The 21,820-nt window shown below is 45.7% G+C and overlaps 1 protein-coding gene across 1 annotated transcript in view; it reads left to right on the forward strand.

Annotated features, from left to right (window-relative positions):
* The window catches only part of LOC138453174 (cysteine-rich venom protein-like), a 242,167-nt gene that overhangs the window by 43,328 nt on the left and 177,019 nt on the right, over positions 1–21,820 (forward strand). The window contains exons 3-4 of the mRNA XM_069605768.1: positions 10,859–10,972; positions 11,891–11,981. Of these exons, the coding sequence (XP_069461869.1) occupies positions 10,859–10,972; positions 11,891–11,981 (205 nt within the window). The remainder of the gene's footprint in view (positions 1–10,858; positions 10,973–11,890; positions 11,982–21,820) is intronic.

Consider the following 21,820-nt stretch of genomic DNA (forward strand, 5'->3'; position numbering starts at 1 on the left):
AACAAAGAATTGTACCTCAGAAGGATCCTTTAGTATTCGCACAGTCTAAAGGTTCCTTTAGCCCCTTTGTCTTAACCTCATGTTCAAGGACCTATCCCAGTTATTCATGCCACAGCTTTCTCTTCTTAGTCCTCTACTTGCCAGGAAATGTTTACTGTTAGTGTTCTCCCTGCATTTAGGTCTTTAGGATTTGCAGAAGGTATTTACTAGAATGTGGGTTGCTCAGTTTTCACATCAGGATTCCCCTAGAACTTGTGTTTCTGAGGACTTCACATCATGTCCCTCTGGGACACTGGGACACTCAGTATTCTTGGAACTTTGATTTAAGGATTCAAAACAGCTCCCTACTGGAGCTTCCTTTGTATAGGTGCCCCTAGCCACACCCTTATTAAGTATCATTTTCATGCAACTACAACACTCTATCCAGCCTGCCATAGCCTCAGTCCTCCCCTATGGATTGCTGTTGGCAAACATTTTGTTCTGGCTTTAAATTTCCCTCAAGAACTTTTGAGAGGCTGTTGGACCGCGCTCTTCAACCTTCTTCTTCAATGGATTTCAGTGACTCTATCTCTCTTTGCAGCCCCTGCTGCCAACAATAGTAGTGCCTTATCCCAGGCATCAGTTCTTCCAGTCTTCTTACACAAGTACTATCCCTGTGTACCAGGCAGCATTAGCAATTATGTATACTTCATCTGGCCCAGGGCACTGGATTGACGTTGCCAGGCCCTTTTGTGCAGAAGCATTGCAGTATTTTCAAAGGGTGACTCTAATTGGTTCCTCCCTCTATGCATTCTCTCCTGGGATTGGCTCGTTCTCATATGTGTCTTATCTGATTATTCTTTGAGAGCAGTGGTCTATAATGGTTTGATTGAAATTGCAGGATTTTATCAGCATCTGCAGGATGTGTCCCTTGAAAGATCCTGTTTTGTGTTTGGCGGCTTGGAATTTTTACATGGTCTACCTATCTTGGGAGATGTATTGTTCCAGTTAATGGTACGGTTTGTTCACCTATTAGGTGTTCAGGGAACTGAAGTCCTTTGGTTGAGTGACAGTTTGGATTCCCCTGCAAAGAAAGTTTCATCCTCTCTTTGTGTCCTCTAGTGCATGTGCATTATCCCGTGCCCTATGTGTGAGGAAAGCACACCTCCTTTCAACAGAAAGTGGCCTGCTGTGTAATGGCATGGCATCAACCATTACACTATAAGGGGGGAAACCCAATTTTACTACCTAGGTACTAGCTCTACCTTTTATTTACCTTTTATCGGGAGAATAATGGTATTGAACATTAGAAGTAGATAGCTCATATCAACAGCTTACAGTCTACATTCATTAAATTAGTGCTGTAAACAATACATATTAAATCATTTTTAATAATCAATTTCATAGAAAAACACACATTTTAGCTTAAAAAAGCGATGGGCTAATCCCATTCACTTTGCATAAAACAATTGCACGCTGTCTAAAAAACAGACAAATTAGTCGTGACACTTAGACTTAGAAACAATCTAGTAACATCTGTCTAGTTGATAGGTATTTGATTCAGTGACCAATGCAGGGAGCAATTGCTGTCTTGCACTGTTCATGGAACCTGTGTTTGGATAACTATATCATCAGTCTAGTAGTTTAGCTAGATGGAGAAAACGCGACATGTTTCAGTTCTCTGGGAATTTTGCGGAACTTTCTTCAGGAGTGTCACTGTATCTGATAGTATTACAGTAAAAAACAAGAAGAACAACAACAATAGAGTGTGCTATCAATGCATATCTCTGGAGTTGGTGGTTCTTGTTGACAGTGTTTAATGTCGAACTTGAATGTTATTTCTGCAGCTGTTGATATAGAACAGGAAGATATGAAAAAAGATGTAAGCTTTAGGTACTTATTCATTATTTTAGATAAAGTAAATTTATCTGACATGGCTAGGTTAAATTATTACCTAGTCTTGTCCCCATTGCATCTGTTTTCTTACTTCCTTTGGCTACTAAGCCACCTGGTGAGTGTGTGCCTGTACTGTGCTGTGCAGTCCCTCCTGTATCCTCCTCCTATTATCTGTTGCCGCTATGGCACTCACCCCCCCTCGATATTCTTTAATTGCTATACTATCACCTATCCTCCCTCTCTCACAAAGGCTGGAAGAAAAAAGCTTACAAAAGACATCCTGGCCACTAACCCTGGCCTACATATCGTAGACACATATGTCAGTGAAATCTCCAGACAGATTTGCACAGATATCCTCTTATCTGTCCTCTCTCCAGATCTATGGACACCTCATCCTATCTCTACTCTCTCTTCTCTCATATCTTCACCCATTAATGGTGACACCAAATGGGAAGTACTCTTGGCATGCTTTGCATTATCCAGGTGTATCATTAATGTCTATCACAATGGCACTATCTTGGTCAGGGGTCCTCAACTCAACCTCCTCCTCTTTGAACAGCGCTTGCCATCCCTCATAAACTTCGTTCCCACACCTGCTACTCCTTCTTCCACTCTGTCTGTCTCCCTTCCTCTGACTGGCGTACCACGCCCCTGTACCCCTTCTCAGAAAACAGTCAAGACCTCTTTCATCCAGCCACGGTTAATGCCCGATCTGCCACCAAAACTCTGCCAACATCTCACTCCTCCTTGAAGACCTTGACCTTGATATGCTTACTCTTGCTGAGATATGGTTCAATGCCAGCTGAGTTACTGCTTTGGACTCTCTTCTCCCTGATGACTATAATATCATCCCCAAGCCTTGCCCTAATCGTGCTGGCAGTGGAGTTGCTCTGATTTTCCCTGAGTGGGTCCCTTCTTCCCTCATGACCACCCAAACTTACTCTTCCTTCGAGAGCCTGGTTTGCAAGCTGGTCATCTCTCCCACCTCATCCCTGACCATTGCCACCATCTACAGGCCACCTGACTCTACTACCCTGTTCCCCTCTGAATGGGCTGATGTCTCCTTCTTTCTCTCCACAAACACCTGTCAACTCCTTCTCCTGGGTAACTTCAACATCCACCTTGACTCCTCAATCACAGCATCCACTCTCTTGCGTGTCCACTGCACCTCGCTCTCCCTCTCCATTCTCCCTGTTGCTCTTCCCCCACTTATCACCACACTCTCCTGGTCATACCAGTCTCTCCTCTCACTTGGGTCTTCTCGGACGTCTGACTGCCCTTCGACTTGTCCTGCCAACCTCGTTCATGAACATCAGTCCAGTGAAACAAGTGTCAAATGCTGTCTTTGTCTACCTTCATCCACCCCTCTCTCAACACTACACTACCTCTGACTCCGCTCTCAACAACCTCCATATTGCCATCACTAATACTCTTGACATTTTTGCCCAGTCATCAGGTTCCACCTGAAAAACACCTCCAAGCGTAACACCTGGTACAACTCGGAACTTGCAGACCTGAAACAAAAGTGCAGAGCTAACGGATGTGGCAAACATCATGCTCACCCTTTGACAAACTGGCCTGTCGCCTGCTCCAAAGGCAATACCGACTTTCCATTCGCTCCAAGAAAGGCGTGTGTCTCTGTTGCATCCAACAACAGGGCTGAACTCTTTAGAATCTGTAAGGAACTAGCCAACCCTTCCACAGTCTCCACATCACCTCTTCCCTCCCATGCCCTCTGCAACACATTGACCACACACTTCACTGAAAAAACTCAGGACATCCTGAGCACCCTTGCTTCCCTTTCCCAATCCCCCTTCATATGCCCCTGCCTCCTATTACTGGTGTAACGGGGGCCCCCGCAGCCCTTGTGGTGCGGGGGCCCCACCAACACATGTCCTGGGATGGGGCCCCACTTGGAGAAAAAAAGACTGAAAAAAAAACTTTTTAAAAAACATTTTTTATTTTTTATTTCACTTTGCATTCATAAAGAAATTATTTATGTAACTGAAATAATGTCTTTTTGAAAGGCAGAGTGACTACAAAAAGAAAAAATGTTTTTTCAAGATTTTTTTTCAGTCTGAGGGATCCCCCACCCCATGCAATGGAAGAACCTAGGTTGGAGGCCTCCATGTCATGGGGTGGGGAAGCCCTATGACTTCCAAAAGAAACAGTGGGCCTCATTATGAGTTTTCCGGACCGCAAACAACATTACCGGTAAGCTTGCCGGTACTGTTGTTTCCGGACCGGCAAACAACGAGTTCTGCGAGCGTGTGCCTTTCAGCCCACCAGGTCTGACCTAGCGGATGGAACGGCACTGGCGCGCAGAGCTTGACGGATGCACCGGCACCATTCGTGAATGCTGCCAGTACATCCGGCCTCCCCATTCCCATTGAGGGCAATTGTACACAAATGGGAATGGGGAGTAATATTTTCCGGCGCCTGGGAATTGGCAAGTACCGGGTCTGCCAGCGCTATAATGCACTGGTAATTGACAATTCCCCGGCACCGGAAAATTCATGACTCCAGTGGTTGCCGTGCCAGTATTTATTGGCACGGCTACAACTAGGGTCATAATGACCGCCAGTATCTTTTTGAAGTCACTCTGCATTCATAAAGACATTATTTCCGTTATGGTTAAAGGAAATAATGTCTTTAGGAAGTAAGCGTGACTTCAAAAAGAAACAATTTCTTTTTGAAGTAATAAGGCTCCCCTTAACCCCATGACGGGTGCGTGCATGAGTGTATGGTGAAAAGGTGCACTACTTAAATGTATGGGTGGGTGCCTGGGTGTGCCTGTATGGTGAAAGAGTGAACACTTAAATGTATGAATGGCTGGGTATGCATGTATGTATATGGTGAATGGTGTGCGTGCTTGTGTTTAGGGGTGCAACAAAACCTACATTCTGGGGGGGGCAACCCTTCAAATATTGGGGGAGGTGCTAATTTCACGGGCGGTGGGGGAAGGGCAAACTTATTTGTGTGGGGGAATACAATTTCTTTACGCATTTTAATGAGACTAGTCTAGTGCAGCTTCAATGTTACAAGCAGTTAACTCTCTCCTTTAGGGTTTAAAGCTCCCACTTATGGACTGCTGCGAGAATTGAGTGGTCTCCTGTTCCCTCTCTACCCTTCCAATCACTCACCTGGAATGCAAGTATTAAACCCACATCACAATTTCAATTGTCTTAAAAATTTGGCATTTGAATGCAGGTACTAACAATGAAATGCTGTATGTTAGTAATTGCTGGGCTCTTGTTAACAGCAAAACCCAGGTGCCGTTTAACATCTTTGTCCTGTTCTGTTCGGCAACTGCTCTGAAGGTCATCCAGGTCAAGTCAACATAGCCCAACATTTCGGGGGGGAGAGGAGTGCTGAATCCCAGTCAACTCAATGGTGTTGCACCACTACTTGTGTTTAATGCCTTGAGTACATATTGGTAATCTTCATTACTCCTAGCTCTATTGTTCCTCGTCCCACTACTTGTGTATGAGGCACTTTGCCTCAAACACAAGTACTGAGATGAGGTATAGGTACATGGAGGTAATGCCTGACTTAGTTACCTGTAATCTTCATTACTCCTCGTGTCAATCTTCCTCATCCCAGTACTTAACTATGAGTCTCATATGTAAGCTCTGGGACAAGGAAGAGGGACGTGGAGGTAATTCTGGGCCACAGAGCTGATTTTGGAGGTTGGGTAGGGGTGGGAGGGAGAGGGGATGTGCGGGGGGGGGGCGCAATGTGTGACAAATCATAATGGTTGTCCATGTCCAGTCTAGGCAGGCATGATATGTGGTATTAGTGGCTAGAGAGGCATTTTGGTTCAGCCAGTCTAGTCATTCCTCAGTTTGGTATGACTTTCTTTTTATAACTGGGCATTTCTGATAATGCAGTCCTGCTCACTGTAATTACCTGGCTAGACTGGCATTTTGGTGCTGCCAGACTAGTCGTTTCTTACTGGGGCATTGTATATTTTTCTGGGAATCTGTGATAAAATGATATGACATAAGTAATTTATGATGTGCCTATACACAAGTGTTTCTAGGCGCGACAAGACATTGGAGGGTAGATAGAGGGAGGACAAGACAAGCGATCTTACTAGGCCTTGTGTCATTCAGATTGTGCAGGTGTGAGAACGAGAAGTTCAAGGGAAGAAGAAGGGGGGAAGTGCAAGGGAGAGGGGAGGAAAAAACAGGACAGCAATTCTCTGAGTAAGTGCAGCCAGGGCAGTGCAGCTCTGAGTAGTGCAGGGAGAGGAAGGGATTGTAGGGTTACAGTTACAGTGCCTACATGCGTGGTAGGCCCAGAGATAGTGCAAGGGTGACTGATCTAGAAAGAGTCTGGACATAGTGAGACTCTGAGGGTAGCCCAGCAACCAGTCAGTAAAGCAGAGAGGTAGGTCAGGTAGGCCAGGAGGGGAGGGAGAGAGAGAAAGCAGGGGAGAAGAGGAAAGTTTTGATCTGCTTCTGGATCTTCAGGTGGACCGGCTCAAGTTTGAGAGGGGCAGGGAGGCCTTTCAAGAGGGAGGCACCTGCATAGGAGAGAGATCTCCCCCCTGCCACCCACTCTCTGCCTGGGGAAGTGTCTAACCCTTAGAGAGTTGGAGGTAGCTGATGTAGTGCGGGCCAGGGCCCAGAAAGCTTTGTCGACAATGCAAAGGGTCTTGGTACTTGATCCTTGCAGCAACCGGGAGCCAGTGGAGGGATTTCAGGACTGGAGAGATATGATCCCTGGGCTTGAGGCCAAGGATAAGTGTTGCAGTCGTGTTCTGGATTAGTTGCAGAGGGCAGGCGGTAGAGGAAGGCAGGTTGAGAAAGAGGCTGTTGCAGTAGTCCAGCCTAGAGAGATCCAAGGCTCTGGATACAGTGAGCTTCTGGGGCAAAGTGAGAAAGTGAAGAGTCCCTTTGAGGAGGAGCACCTGGCAGAGGGACTTCTTGGCGATGTCCACGATGTGAGGAGAGAAAGAGAGAGTGGAGTCAAAGATGACAACCACATTTTTTGCCTCGCAGGAAGGCGAAAGAAGAGAGCCCAAGGTGGACGGAGAGAATGCGAGAGGGAAAGCAGGGACAGGGTCCCAATGAGAAGGATCTCCATCTTACTGGCATTAAGATAGAGATTGGTGGATGTGCACCAATCCTAAATCGCAGATAGACAGTCAGGAATGAGAGAGAAAGGAGAGGAGTCTGAGGGGAGCCTGGAGGAAAGCTGGGTGTCATCTGCATAAGAGGAGAAGGTAGAGATCAGGTGGGCCAAAGGGGCCAAGAAGAGATTGAAAAACCAGGGTGACAGGATGGAGCCCTGGCGAACGCCAAAGGTATAGAGAGAATCAGCGGAAAGAAAGGGAACAAGGTGCACCTGGTAGGGGCAGTCCAAAAGGAAGGAGGTCAGCCACTCAAGGGCCTGATCCGTGATTCCCAGGTTCTCATGGAGTCGATTAATCAGGATGGCGTGGTTGACCGTGACGAATGCAGAGGAAATATCAAGCCGGATGAGGACAGAAGGAATACTGTAATCAAGATTAGAGAGCAGATCTTCACAGGTGTTCAGGAGAACAGTTTCCATGCCTCTGGCAGCTCTCAAACCAGACTGATGGGATGGGGACAACCAACAGATTCAGTGTGGAGAGTAAGTTGGAAGATGTCCAGTTTTTTTCCAAGTTTGCCCAGGAAATGGGTGATGGGTATTGGGCGATAGTTTTCCAGGCAGGCAGGAAAGACAGACGGCTTCTCGAGGAGTGGGTGCACAAGGGAGTGCTTAAGAAGAGAGTGGAACGTTCCAGTGGTGAAAGCGTGATTACAGAAATCAGCCATGTCTGGAGCGAGGGTGTCAATTTGGTCTTTGATGGTTCTAGAGGAGCAGGGGAGCACCTGTTTGGACAACCCATTCAAAGATCAGACTTGTCTAGAAGCCCCATCATGTATTGTCAGAGAGAAAGAGGAGCAAGGAGGAAGAGACGTAGAGCTGGCCAATGGGGGCCCAAGAGAGGAAGAGTGAGAGGAAGAGGAGATGGGGGACTGGATGTCCTGAGTTTTAGCAGAGAAGTGAGAGAACAGAGGCATCCAGAGGGCCTGAGAGGGAACAGGAGAGATAAAGACCGTAACAGGATTGACCAGTTACTTACAGATTTGTTTGGCCGTGTTGTTAGAGGCCACAGAGATGCAGGCTTGAATGTGTGTTCTCTTCTTGATGAGTGTTATTGGTTCGACTGGCATTGTGGTGCAACCAATCTAGGTATGTATAAATGTGGTCTGGCATGCTTTACTGTAATGTCATTACACTGGTCTACATTGTGCAGCCAGTTGGACATGTTTTCATTGTGGCATGGCATTTTAATAGCAAAGCATTAATGTTCCTGTGCACTGTTGGTGACTTGGTCTCTGCTTGTTGCTCCAGAATGATTAAGGACAATATTGGCTCTCTTGCCCCTGCACATGCTGATTTCTGAAACTACTCGTTTGCTACTGAATCTTTCCCCTCTCCCTCAAGCACTCCCTTGTGTGCCCCCTATTGAAAAAACCTTCTGCAGATGCCGTCATGTTCATGTAGTTTGCCGCGGGCTGATATGGCACAGACGTATCGCCGCAAGAGCCGGTTTAGCACGGCCAGTTCAGTGCAAGTTTATATAACATTGCACTGCAATTGCAATGTTAATTACAAAATATATTTATATTGTTTTAGGGCGTTCGCAAACCCTGGCATGCAGAACTGTGAGACTGAACAGTTAACCACAAGGCCATAGCGATGTTATCAATTTCATCTGCAACAGTTGCTTATATAAGGCATAACATATTCAGAATGACCCAAGTTAAAAGAAGTAACTGGTGCATATGAGATTTACAAGAACTCTATAGCCTAGTGGTTACATTGCTGGTCTCGCAATCCTGCAGCCGAAATGTCCTGCTCCGTCTCTAGAGCTCTGGTTCTCTATGGGCTAGATTACCCCAATCTCCCCTTCCTTAATCTACCCTCTTCATTACTTGGACCCATCCAGCTAATCCATAATAGGGCTGTGAGGCTTATCCTTGGCCTCAAGCCCAGGGACCGCATCTCTCCAGCCCTAGAATCTCTACACTGGTTCCCGTTTGCTGCCAGGATCAAATGTATCATCCATAAGGCTGTCTGGGGCCCTGGGACCACTCCATCAACAATTGGCTCTCACTAAATACTCTCCCTCAAGATCTTTATGTTCCTCCGGCACCTACTCTCTGTGTGTCAAGCACTTCACTAAACAGCAAGTTGGTGGCCGATCTCTTTCCTCTGCAGGTTCCATTTTATGGAACAGCCTCCCCCTTCCTGTTCATCTTGTGCCGGATCTCCTCAAATTCTGGAAGCGCCATAAGACCTTCCTTTTCACCTTCTCCTTCCCTTCCACCACTAATACCCACAGTCGTGAGATTGATGACCAAGGCCCCTATGTGTCCTCCTGTGTTCTAGCCTCGCACACCCAATCTCCCTCAGCCTCTGTCCGCTTCCAGCACTTGCATTGGCACCCACTGGCCTATGCCACCACAGGCCTGCACTTACTTATTTATTGACAGTTGACCCCTCTCACCAAATCACTGAACAGCTGCTCACTCCGTAGCACTTTCCTCTATGGTACTCCTAGCACTTACCCCCACTACCTCAAACCTCTCTCTCTCTGCACTTGCACATTCTGAATTATCAGGAATTAGTAGGCACGCCTCTATCTTTCATTGTAATATGTGATTTTCATTCTGATGTTCCCTCCCTGTTGCCCTTTTAGTACTTGGAAACACAATTTACTTGATGTATAAACGGCTTACAAATGCACCCTAAATGAATGAATGCATGAATAAATAAATAAATAAACAAACAAACAAACAAACAAACAAATAAATAAATAAATACATAAATAAATAAATAAATAAATAAATAGTGCTGACCAACTATGGATTGCTGGTCTGTCTGGGTGATTAGCCATGCATTAGAAATCCTAGCAATAGAACATAGCTTTGGTAGAACACAGGCTGTTCGAAAAGACATGGGGCCTCATTACGACCCAGGCGGTAAGGGGTTTACGGCAGCGTTAACAGAGCCGACCCTTACCGCCTGAGTACGAGGTCCCTTAGCGCCATGGCGCTTTTAACACCTGCTTTTAGCAGGTGTTAAAATCCATGGCGCTAAGGGACCATGGAGTAAATTACGCCACCGTAATTTACGGTGGCGTAATTAACGCCTTCCCCACTCCCATTATGCCCTATGGGGCAAAAATGGGAATGGGGAAGGGTAAATGGGGATTGGGGACTTACCGCCCCGCCAAGGTCGGAATGGGGCGGTAAGTCCGCCAACCACCATGGCGTAAACGTAGTTTACGCCATGGTGGTAAAGTCACGGCCCAGGCGGTAACTTACCGCCTGGGTCGGACAGGTGGAGGTGAATACCAGAGAAGACTGGAGATACGCAGAGGGTAAAACAAGGCATCATAAAGGAGTTTTGTACTTTCAGATGTTTATGTTATGTTCTGTTTGTAAAGCACTATAATACCACAGCACTTCCCTTGTAGCAATGAAGGACTACACGTAGCGTGTCGCTGCATCTAGCTGCCTTCCTGGTAGGCTATAGTAAGAACATAACAAACCTTACATGCCTTTCTACATTAAAGCACAGTCTGAAGCTGTCCAGTAGTATTACCAGTAGTGCGCGGGAAGAAGCTATGTGTTGCTTTTGGGACACTACGCCAGGCTGATGCTATGCTAACATTTCTGGCCTGAGGATTCAGAATGGATTGTGAGGGTATAGAGCATCTATAATTCGAACCAAGGATCTGTAGAACCGAATCCGTATGCTGGATTGCTGGATAATGAGAGATGATTGTGATGCCAGACAGCAGGGCATAACACTAGTCGCCGGTAATGCACGAGTTGAAATGTGTGTATCGCCTTCCACGCATGGATTTATCGCCTATTATCATGTCATGCAACTATCTTTCATGGAGTGAGAGGTATCATGAAATTATGTCTTGCAGAAATTATTGGCGTCTGTGGAAACTAATATCCCGAGTGTTCAGAATGAGATAATCGGTCTGATTAATACCATACGAAGAAACGTGAAGCCACAAGCACAAAACATGCTGAAAATGGTAAGTAGCCTCGTATCCATCACTTGCATTGCGATTGTGAGCTGTGAGGGGCATGCTCAAGGATCTGTTTGTTTGTTCTTTTTATTTGCACTTTTAAGTGACTCTAGTGTGGATGTTCTCTCCAATACCTTCCCTATGTGGATCAGTCTGAAGCACACCCAATAAGACCTTATCTGACGATTGTTAAATTATTGTTATTTGTGGACATTGACATTACACGTAATGAATGCAATTGTTCTTGCAGGGGGGTGTAGCTTTAACTCTTTTTTATCTATGCCACCAAGTTCTTTTTAAATGGATTTAATGCAATGATGTAATGAAAGACCACTGTTAAGCCACTATCTTCTGCTACACAGACAAACACATTCCGCTGAGCTTTGGGATCTGTCTTATTACTTTCAAAATATTACATGAACACCGTCCTGGGCACCAACCGCCAGCCCTCTTGCGCACTTGCCTCAGGGCCCTGCACTCGCCCCACCCTCACTGCACTTGAGAAATGACCCAACAGAGTGGCTCTTTCTGCGCTTACCCTAGATTCCACCGACTGGTTGCACGTGTACCCCCTCCTCCCTGTATCCATCTGTGCACTTGCACGATCCGAATGTACGGTGACGGAAGATCGTCTGTGTGCTCTCCCCTGTCTTAACCCCTTATTTGCACTTGGTAAAACTGCAGAGTCACTGCCAGGCCTATATGCTGTGTCTGAACTATAAATATATTATATGCACTTACTCTGCCTGTACAGACTATTATCGTCTCAGAATTTCAAGGGCTGTGATTCGACTGATGTCTTTCCCCTTGTTCCCACCTTTCTTTGAGGGCCTTGAAACACTTGACTTGTGTATAGGCGCTTTATAAATAAACATTACCATAACCATTACCAAAGAATGTCATTATATGTGTCTCTTCACTCAGACCTGGAGCGAACATGCTGCGGCAAGTGCAGAAGCATGGGTTCGGAAATGCAACTTTAACCACAGTCCTGTCAAGGATAGAACACTCAATGGTGAGAAAAACATTATTTCACTATTAAAAGAAAAAGCCTTTTAGTCTTGGTGGGTTTACTACTAGCTCGCACTCGGCTAGTCTTGAATGCAAAGCTTTTGCACAATGTTCCTCTCTCAATTACTAAACTTGAAATGTCCCTCTTACAAGAGCGTTACCAGCTAAAGGTGAGAGAAGAAAACAGACAGGAAAAGATTATTTGTCACCCTAGAGTGACATTTGCACATATCTGTCCTGTGACCATTGTTTGTTTTTATCATCTGTCCTTGTCTTATCGTCTGTGCCCTGATTCCGGCGGGCTGTCAGCATTATAAATAAATAAATAAATATCACCTAAAAAGGTCTGCAAATGGGACCCGTATTTTGGGTTCACAATAGCTCCTCTACACCACTAACAGAGCCGTTTGAGAGTCTGTCTGCCATTTCGCCACAAGGTGTCTCTTTGTCATTCAACATGGGTCGAAGCACCTCTACCTGATAGCCCTGTCCAAAATACACATGTTATCACGACTCGCGTACACATCCGCCTTTAGATGCACTTCATTGGCAGAGCCTTAAGGGACACGCAGTTAGAGCACTTTCCCCTGCTGAATACAAGCCTCATCACCAATGCTACATTTCTTATTTCAATGATTTAACAAAGATATTAGTTACATGCTAATAACATGCTTTTATGAGGGATAAATCAAAAGAATGAAGAGAGAAACAAGAGATTGGGGGTGAGCATCAGTGATATGTGGACTATTTGTCTCTACTTGACCCCTATGATTTAATGCCCGTTTTTTTTCCTGGCCAATTCACCACTCACCGTCACATGAAGCCAAGTCATTATCACTACTGGAGAGTAGGAACTTGAAACCCAGATCACATATTTGGTCAGGACACTGTTGAACATGGAGAACAGGTTGCACTGTAAAAATGCCATTGCATCTAATATGTCCCCAGTTGGATCTTTTTTAAATGACCAATTCAATGGAAGCACAGTATCATAAATGTGCATTTTCGTATAATACTGTACTTTGTTTTGGGACACTGTTAGGCAGAAACCTGTGCAGTTCCCTTAGGGACTACTGCAAAAGGCTTAAGACTAAAGGTGTTGGCAGTAAACCCAATTGGTAGCAGTCTGTACCACCTAGATTTAGCTGGTAGCTGTGGCTGAGCAGCCAGACTTCTCTCAAAAAGAGTTAGACAGTATATAGAGTATACACAATAGGTACAGAGATACAGTAGCACAAGCAAACACTGACCAGAGCTTTGGTGTAAAAGTACTTAATTATTTATTTAAAGACACACTTGTAAATTACACTAGCACAAAAAGAGGTAAGTAAATTCAACACACAGTCACTATTATAGATATACAACCCCGATTACTTATTAGACAAGTCTTAGTGAGAAACACCACTTATTTTCAGACAGAGGTCAGCGCTTAACCTAAGATCGCACTCTAATAAGTTATAAAAAAAGGGAGGGAAAAGGCAGAGTTATGAAAGCACACAATTTCAATACTTTTAAAAGAACCACAGTGAGGCAGGTTAGGCAAAGTCTAATGGAGAGCAAGGAAGTTCAAATGCCAGGCCCACTCTTAGAGCGAGCAAGCGAAATTTGTCCAGGATCACACAGTGGGTTTATGCCCAAAGAGACTTTGTAGATAGTTAAAAAAAAGATGAGATCAAGTCAGGAAAAGTTAGTTAACAGGCCCCAGGCTAACCCAGGTTAGAAAGTCGAGGATTTACTGTCACCCCGAACAATCTGTCGCAAGGGAAGCCAGGCGGGACACAGTCCCTGAAATGGGAAGAACGCTCCAGCGGGGGCAGTTGTTCCTGGCAGCGGGTGCAAGTCGGTGTCTCGTCCAGAGGAAGAGGAGGTCTCGACGTGGAGGAAAGATTAAGGGAAGAAACCAGCTGCCAGGGAAGAAACCAGCCGCGGAGTTCTCTGGTTAAAGGTAATACCCTTTTATTCGCGGTAGTGGTAAATCGTGGTATACCAGTTGCCGGGGTGCTTGGCACAGGCAAGGCAGCCACGAGATGATCCAGGAAGGCGAAAAGATGGGCAAACTGGTTATCCCCACCAGTCAAAGGAAGAAGGCTCTTCGAACTGGAGATCTCCTCTGTCGTCGGGAAAAGTGGTGAGACGGTTCAGCAGGGCTCCACCGGTGGTGTCATGGTTGCTGGTTGGCTCGGCTTCTCCCTCCTCGGATTCTTTAGGTCCTGTGGTGACTTCTGAAGTTCCAGTCCCCAAAGCCCTGCTTTTATGCAGAAAACCCCCATTCATCAGTCCTAGCTGTCACTCAAACATGCTAAGTGGTGAGCCGGGCGGCTCACCACTGGGCCAATCACACCAGAGTGCGCCTTGAGTTGCCAAGGCAACTCAGTCCAGGGTGCCTAAACCCCCTCCCACATCCCCTGTGGTACCCAGACAGAGTGGCACCACTTTTGAAGGCTTCTGTGGAGAAGCCCGCCAAAAAGTGGAACAAAGTGCTCGACTTGGGTTGGAGTCACAGAAGCGAACACAAACGCCATTTTGGAACCGAGTTTCGGCAAAAGATACCAACCTGTGAATTTATATTAATTTATATTAATTTAATAAACCGGTGGTATGTTCGAGGCTATATTAAAAAGTGGTAGCCTCGAACAATGGGAAAATCCCATAGGAATATATTGGCGGTCGAATATAAAAAGTTGTATCCACTGCCACCAGCCAAAGACTGGACAGTGCCCCCTCGAACAACAGACCCCGGTGCAATCGAATTGCCCCGACCAGTACGTCCACAATATGATGGTTTGTACTGGTTCTGTTCACAATTTGAAGACTAGTAAAGCCAATGATGACATTACATGCCCTGGGAGACAGTAGTCAGTCCCAGGGTATGGAGTCTATGTTTGGGGGTCGCTACGACACCCCTGGGTTACTGCACGGAGGGTGCTGTGTAACCCGCATACCAAAAACACAAGAAGCCCTATGGGGTAAAGGACCCCATAGCCCATAAAACACATACAAAGTCAAAGGAACACCTCAAATCATGTCTAAGGGCCTCATTACACGTTGTGCGGTAAATGAAGCCATTTACCGGCATGGCGTTATTTGCGTCTCTGCCCTCGCAAGAGGCCACTAATTGCGTACTATTACGAGTACACGGATACAAGCATAGTGCCATGCCGGTAATGGCCCTACCGCCATGCCGTAAAAGTCCCCAAAAAGTCCATTACCGGCTTCGACTAAAGTGCTAATAGCACCTCCGCCTTCACGCTGCATGCAAATTACGCCATTAGCGGTCACCGTTAAAATGCGGAACCAGAAATAGCGTCATCGCACAGGAACGGGAAAGAGCACGGCGGCCATCTTCAAAAACACAATCCATTGCCATCCTCCACATCCAGGACCCCTTTCAAGGTAACTCAGACACAAATCCATCCCGGATAGCCCAAAGATGCCCAAGGCCGTAAAAAAAGCTGCTGATCGCCAACGTAAGGAAAAATTCAGCGATGAGGAGCTGATCATGCTCACTGAGACACTAGCGGCAAATGCAAATGTAGTCTTCAGCAATGACATGCAGCGGGAGACCATCCTCAAAAAGAAGGCCACCACCACCCGCACAGTCAAGGACTGCCGTGAGAGGTGGGACGACCTCCGGCTCCGTGTCAGAAATATACTGTCAGTGAACCGCAAGCTGGCAATGGGCACAGGAGGTGGCGATTCACCTCTGAAACTCCGTGAGTGGGAGGAGACCCGCGCATCCACAATTGGAGTGGAATCGATAGAGGGTGTTGGAGAAATGGAGCATGGTGTGGCCACTTCATCCGATGGAGGTGAGTGTATACATCAAAAAATGCACAGTGAAGTGTGAGGGGCCCCCCAAATATGTGTCCATATTCATGCGATGGATCCAGCCACAGACATACATGCATGCATCACCACATACACGTGCAACACAGACACATTCATGCATGACCCACCTGACATCCCCATTACCGGAATCCACAATAAAGAGGCCCCAATGCATAGAGCGGCATGACGTTAACATTCAGCATAAGGCAGGTAGAACCATAAACGATGATATTCCCCATTTCTCACCCCTACAGGATCACAGACAGAAACTGAGGACCCACACACTGCGACACCTGCTCCCCCATTTACAAAAAAGCCCAGGCTACTGCTGCTGTCTCCTGTGACTTTTCTACCCGTGAATCCTGCCGAAAAACCGAACTGCCTAATTTCCAGCACTACGGCAACCAGAAGGCACTGCTTCGCTCACCTTTCCTTTGGGCGGAGCTATTTAACGAGACTCGCGCACGCACCGGCGAAGTCCCGGTCTAAGTCCCGCTTTGCCGCTGGTGGACGCTGCTACTGCTGCTGTCTCCTGTGACTTTTCTACCCGTGAATCCTGCCGAAAAACCGAACTGCCTAATTTCCAGCACTACGGCAACCAGAAGGTGATCACATACAGAGACATACTTAGCTATATTCAACAAACTGGATATTGCTGGACTCTTTCTTAATATGTTCATGTTTTTTTTGTAGGCACTGCTTCGCTCACCTTTCCTTTGGGCGGAGCTATTTAACGAGACTCGCGCGCGCACTGCGCGCGCGCACCGGCGAAGTCCCGGTCTAAGTCCCGCTTTGCCGCTTCGCCGCGCTCACCGCGGCAAGCGGCCAAAGCTCCTTATATACACTGGCCCTCATTACGACCCTGGCGGAGTGGGTTACCGCCAGCGGTAATCGTGGCGGACCCGTCCGCCCTACTACGAGTTCCCGTAGCGCCATGGAGCCTTTCTCCGCCTGGTTTTACCGGGCGGAGAAATCCATGGCGCTAAGGGACCTCGTTGTTAATTACGCCACCGTACTTTACGGTGGCGTAATTAACGCCTTCCCCACTCCCATTATACCCTATGGGGCAAGAATGGGAATGGGGAAGGGCAAAATGGGGATTGGGGATTTACCGCTCCGCCAAGGTCGGCATGGGGTGGAAAATCCGCCAACCCCCATGGCGCTATCGGCAGCTTTCCGCCGTGCTCCGCGGTGCATTTAGCACCGCGAATTCCGCCAGGGTCGTAATGAGGGCCACTGTCAATTATTAATATTGACTGTCTGTGGTTGGCCACTTACTATTCAATTTATAGCTCGTTTCAACTATGAAACGAAATCTAAATTCCCTAAAGACTGGTATGCCGGTGGAACTGCCTTACATAGATCTAATGGCGCCAGCTGCTCTAAATCTCCTTCTTCTGTTAACATAAAAAGATCTCGCCTCAGCTCCACGCCGCGTACAAGTGCCAGATGTACGAGACAGAGTGGAGCGGAGCCTCTCCATGGAATGGACATTCGCCCCTTTTGCAAGGACCCAAGTCGTGTTGGTCACGCAATTCTACCAATTGGAAAGCCCGTAGGGATTTCTTTGGAACAACCAGCATTAGAGCCTCTGGATCCGAAAATCTTCTCGCACGGCCATCCTGTGAGTAGCAACACATGTGAAAAAAATGTAATTGACAAAGAAATGTCTTCGGCTCATGTGGGGGAAGGTCGAATTGGTGAGTTCTATAAATCAATGACAGTGTCCGGTCCATCTGTCAATTTTGCTAAAGAAAATGTTTCACTCACCGATAGTGTTATACTCACGAATGTACTTACTGGTGCTGTCGCACCTCCGCCCGAAGCCTGTAACGTGTCTGTTATAACTGTAAATGATACATCAATTTCTATTTCACCGGTGGATTCTGTGTCTCAGGATATTCCTGTCATTGACTTGGAGATCAACTCCTCTGCTGCATTTCCTCACATGATTTCAGAAAATGTATCCAAGTCTCCTGCGCTTTTTACGAACGCTAGTCCCGTTGATTCAGTTGCAAACCCTTCCTTTACTGCTCCTACCCCCAGAAAGGCAACTGGAAAAGCCCCTATTGATATGCGTCCCAATGATTCCCGGACTGTAAATACGAGCATTGCACTCACATCTATGAACAACGCTATTTTAGCTCTGGCCAAACTCTTCGAAGTCTTGGTTGTAAAGGCGGAGGCTCATTCGAATCAGTTTGACCAGATATTCATGAATCAACTTGTAATCTCTAATAGATTAGAAAATCTGACTAATTTGAATGTACCAATAATTGTTAAACAGTCTGTCTCTACACAGACTGTATCGGTAATTGAACCTACTGTCCAAGAGTTTCAGCCCATACCGTATATATTGGAGCCTATATTGGACCATGTGGAAATGGAACATGAGCCAAAAATTGATCCACATAAGATTCCCTCGTATGCTTTATTTGGGACTAAAAATGCCAAGAATTCCAGTACTAAAAATTCTTTGCAAACACAGACAAAGAAAACAAAAAATATCAAAGCGGGCTCTCGCCAATCTTCGCAAGCCAAAGCTTTTATTAGGAGGCTATCAGCTTCAGCCACCCCTACTATAGCAGCATCAAAAGCTATCACAAAAAAATATGCTTTACAAAATCAAATAAAAAAAGCAAAAATACAGCCGGCTCCCTCTGACCCAGCTCTGGCCTATAGTCCTTTAAATAAACTGATTACTGCAGCAAATCAGCTCTCTCAAAATATCCCTACCGAACTAAGTGGGACCACAATGTCTAGTGATGATTTTGGTAGGCCCAGCCCAATAGCAACTGGCTCTACTTGTAAACCCCCTGCAATTCAGAACCTAGGGGCCGACGAACAGCGTCGTAAAGAAATACGCAGGGCCGTTGACGAATATTTAGCTTCGAAATCGGTCACAAAAAAATTAACTTTTCTGCAGGATGCACCAGCCACTGCGCAGGAGCCTGCGCCTGCAGTAGTATCGATATTAAAAAAACCAAGCTCACCTGATGTGTCGGAGGCCCTCGCCACTAATTTTCTACAATCTGCACGGAAGGCGAATCCTACAAAAGCTCTCAGGTCAGAGGTACCTGTGTCCAACCCAGCTTTCTCTGGTGATATGGAACGCCTTCTGCAGGCAACTTTCACTAAGTTTTTGGAGGCTTCTATTGCCTCTCAAACAGTTTCTACTCCAAACATAGACAATGGAGCATGCAAAAAACCCAATGAACTATCATTACCAGCCAAACAAAAATCTACTGCCACCCGTTTCAAACGCTCGGCGATTCACTCTTTGACTCTCAGCTGTCAGCCTCTACCTGCTAAACAGTATAACCTAAATCGGGTGTCCGTACTGTCGATTTTTCGTGAAATCCCGGACCTCGATGACATAGGAACTGTAGACATTGAACTTGTCGAATTTCCAGATTCCTCTAATCAATCTTTGGTAAATCTGTGGATCAATTCAAGGGTGGTACTAAATACTATTTGGGCTGCGAAATCCCAAATTACTGACCTTGGCTTTACACTGCTTCCAACCTTAGACATATTAGATAGTTCTTCTACACGTGCTGTGCCACCTCTAAACCAACAAAGAAGTGGATCCCAAGATCGGCCAGTACAGTCATGCAGTTGTCATTGTCAGCCCAAGCAAGGATAGCATTCGATCCTTGCACCATCTAATCTCCATTTTGTTAGTTGGAATACCAAAGGGAATCGACATTTAATCAATAACCATACTCAGCCTGAGTTGAACTATGATATAATTCTGCTCCAAGAATCTTGGCTGACCAGCGTTCCGTCCTGGGACAATTATGATGTCTGCTTAGTTCCGGCAGTGAAACATCGTGTGTGACGCCCAACTTCTGGCCTGCTAACCGCCGTTAAACAATCCTCTGGTCTAAAAATTTCCCCATGGTTTTGTCCGAATGAGTTTATACAAATATCTAGATTGAAGGGAGGGAGCTTCGCATGTGCTGTCATTAACATCTATTGGAATCCTATGGGCATTTCTGATGACAGTTTCTTTGAATCTCTGGCACATGCTTTTGATTTAATCATGTTGGATGGGCATGTTGACTTGATCTATTTAGCAGGGGACTTAAATTTACACTGTTTGGGGCCTCACCTCAAATCGGAACAAAAACGCCTGGACATGTGGTTAACGTTTATCAAATCACGTAATCTTTACATGCTAAATGGTGCCCTTTCTCACGATATTCCACCAAGACCAACATGGCATCGGGCCAATAGTTTTGGGATCATTGATTTTACCTATGTCAATGAGCAGATGCTAAATTTGGTCCTAGATTTTTGCGTAATAGAATCAAATGCAAGTGATCATAACATTCTGCACACAACTTGCTGTTATAACAAAATGATCACTAAGCCTCAACCGGTTTATCTTAAAGGGACCTATGAAGTGAATCCGGCTAGAAACCGCTTAACGTGGTCGGAACACTCCCTAAAAGCTTTTAGATCGTGTTACCATGCCCAACTAACAAATAATATTCTGAGTGATACTTTGTCTGATGGCGTTTATTATGACTTAATGCAGCTCTTTTCACCATGTTCTACTATGCATAAACAAAAACAAACACCGCACTTGCACATTCCCAATAATGAAGTTAAACTCAAAAAATCTATAGTTCGGGCTGAAAAAAGAAAGGTTCGTAAACTTTCCCCAGAATTACGCCAGGCTGCTCTTCTGCGGATACAAACGACCTATAGAAATTGGGTAAGAGGCATGAAAGCTAAACTGTACCAAAATGATGGGGACAATATGCTAATATCCTTGGCATCTAAAAATTTGTCCCGATCGTGGCACATTATAAATCAAACAACATCAGGTCATCAAGTCGCAATTCAGACAAACGATGTTTCAGAGGATACGTGGGTACGTTATTATTCTGACCTATTTACCAGTCCGCAAACATTCTCATCTGCCTCACTTACAAAGTTTGATACCACATTCAATCTATGCTTTGTTAAAGAAGATATAGTGCATTTAATTAGACAGGCCAGTAATTCCAGGGCCCCTGGCCCGGATGGCCTATCTAACATGCACCTAAAGCAATTCCCGGATATCTGGGCTGATATACTATCTCTCATGTTTGAAACAGTTAATAAATCCCAAAAAATTCCCATATCATGGAGGCAGTCTATTCTCATTCCGATCTATAAGAAGGGCGATCGTGCATGCCCGACAAGTTATAGACCCATCTCATTATTGGATGTCTCGGGAAAGATTTTTTGTCGACTCATCTTACGAGAATTAAATGAGTGGACTAAGAACCACCTGAGACGGGACCCTCTTCAATCGGGCTTTGTCAGTGGTTTGGGGACAATTCCTAACATTACCATCAATATGCTGAAAGCCCAATATGTAACCAGGAAACAAACTCTATTTTTTGCATTCATAGATTTCCGGTCAGCATTCGACTCTATAGATCGGATCCTGCTCTTTAATAAATTAAAAGCGTTTGGCTGCCCTAGTTCTCTGGTGGCCCTAATTATTCAACTTCACACGAATACTTCTATGCGTGTTCGACTCACACGTGAAGGCCTTTTATCTGTACCTTTTCCGACGTCTGTCGGACTCAAGCAGGGATGTATATTGGCATCTACATTGTTCAATCTTTTTATATTAGATTTGGGCCTATCCTTCCTTGGCATTACTGCAGACGCTCCGAAGTTGATTGGCCAACGCATTCCGTGGATGCTCTATGCAGACGACCTGGTTTTGGTTTCCCAGACTCCGAAGGGTTTGCAAAATTTGCTGACTGCCCTTTCGCATTATGCAGAGTCAAACCATCTCACAATTAATCTGACCAAATCTCAGATTATGATCTGCAAGCCTCATGGGAAATGCAGAACTTATAATGGGCCGTGGTTCTTGCAACAACAACAAACCATGGAAATTGTTTCGGACTATAAGTATTTGGGCGTTGTCATTCAAAATACTGCCACTGATGTCGCATTTTCACACATTCTAGATACAAAACTGTTGAGTCTGATATCGCAAGCCAA

Source organism: Ambystoma mexicanum, chromosome 4p, assembly GCF_040938575.1.
Source record: "Ambystoma mexicanum isolate Mex_15411 chromosome 4p, UKY_AmexF1_1, whole genome shotgun sequence".
NCBI classification, from domain to species: domain Eukaryota; kingdom Metazoa; phylum Chordata; class Amphibia; order Caudata; family Ambystomatidae; genus Ambystoma; species Ambystoma mexicanum.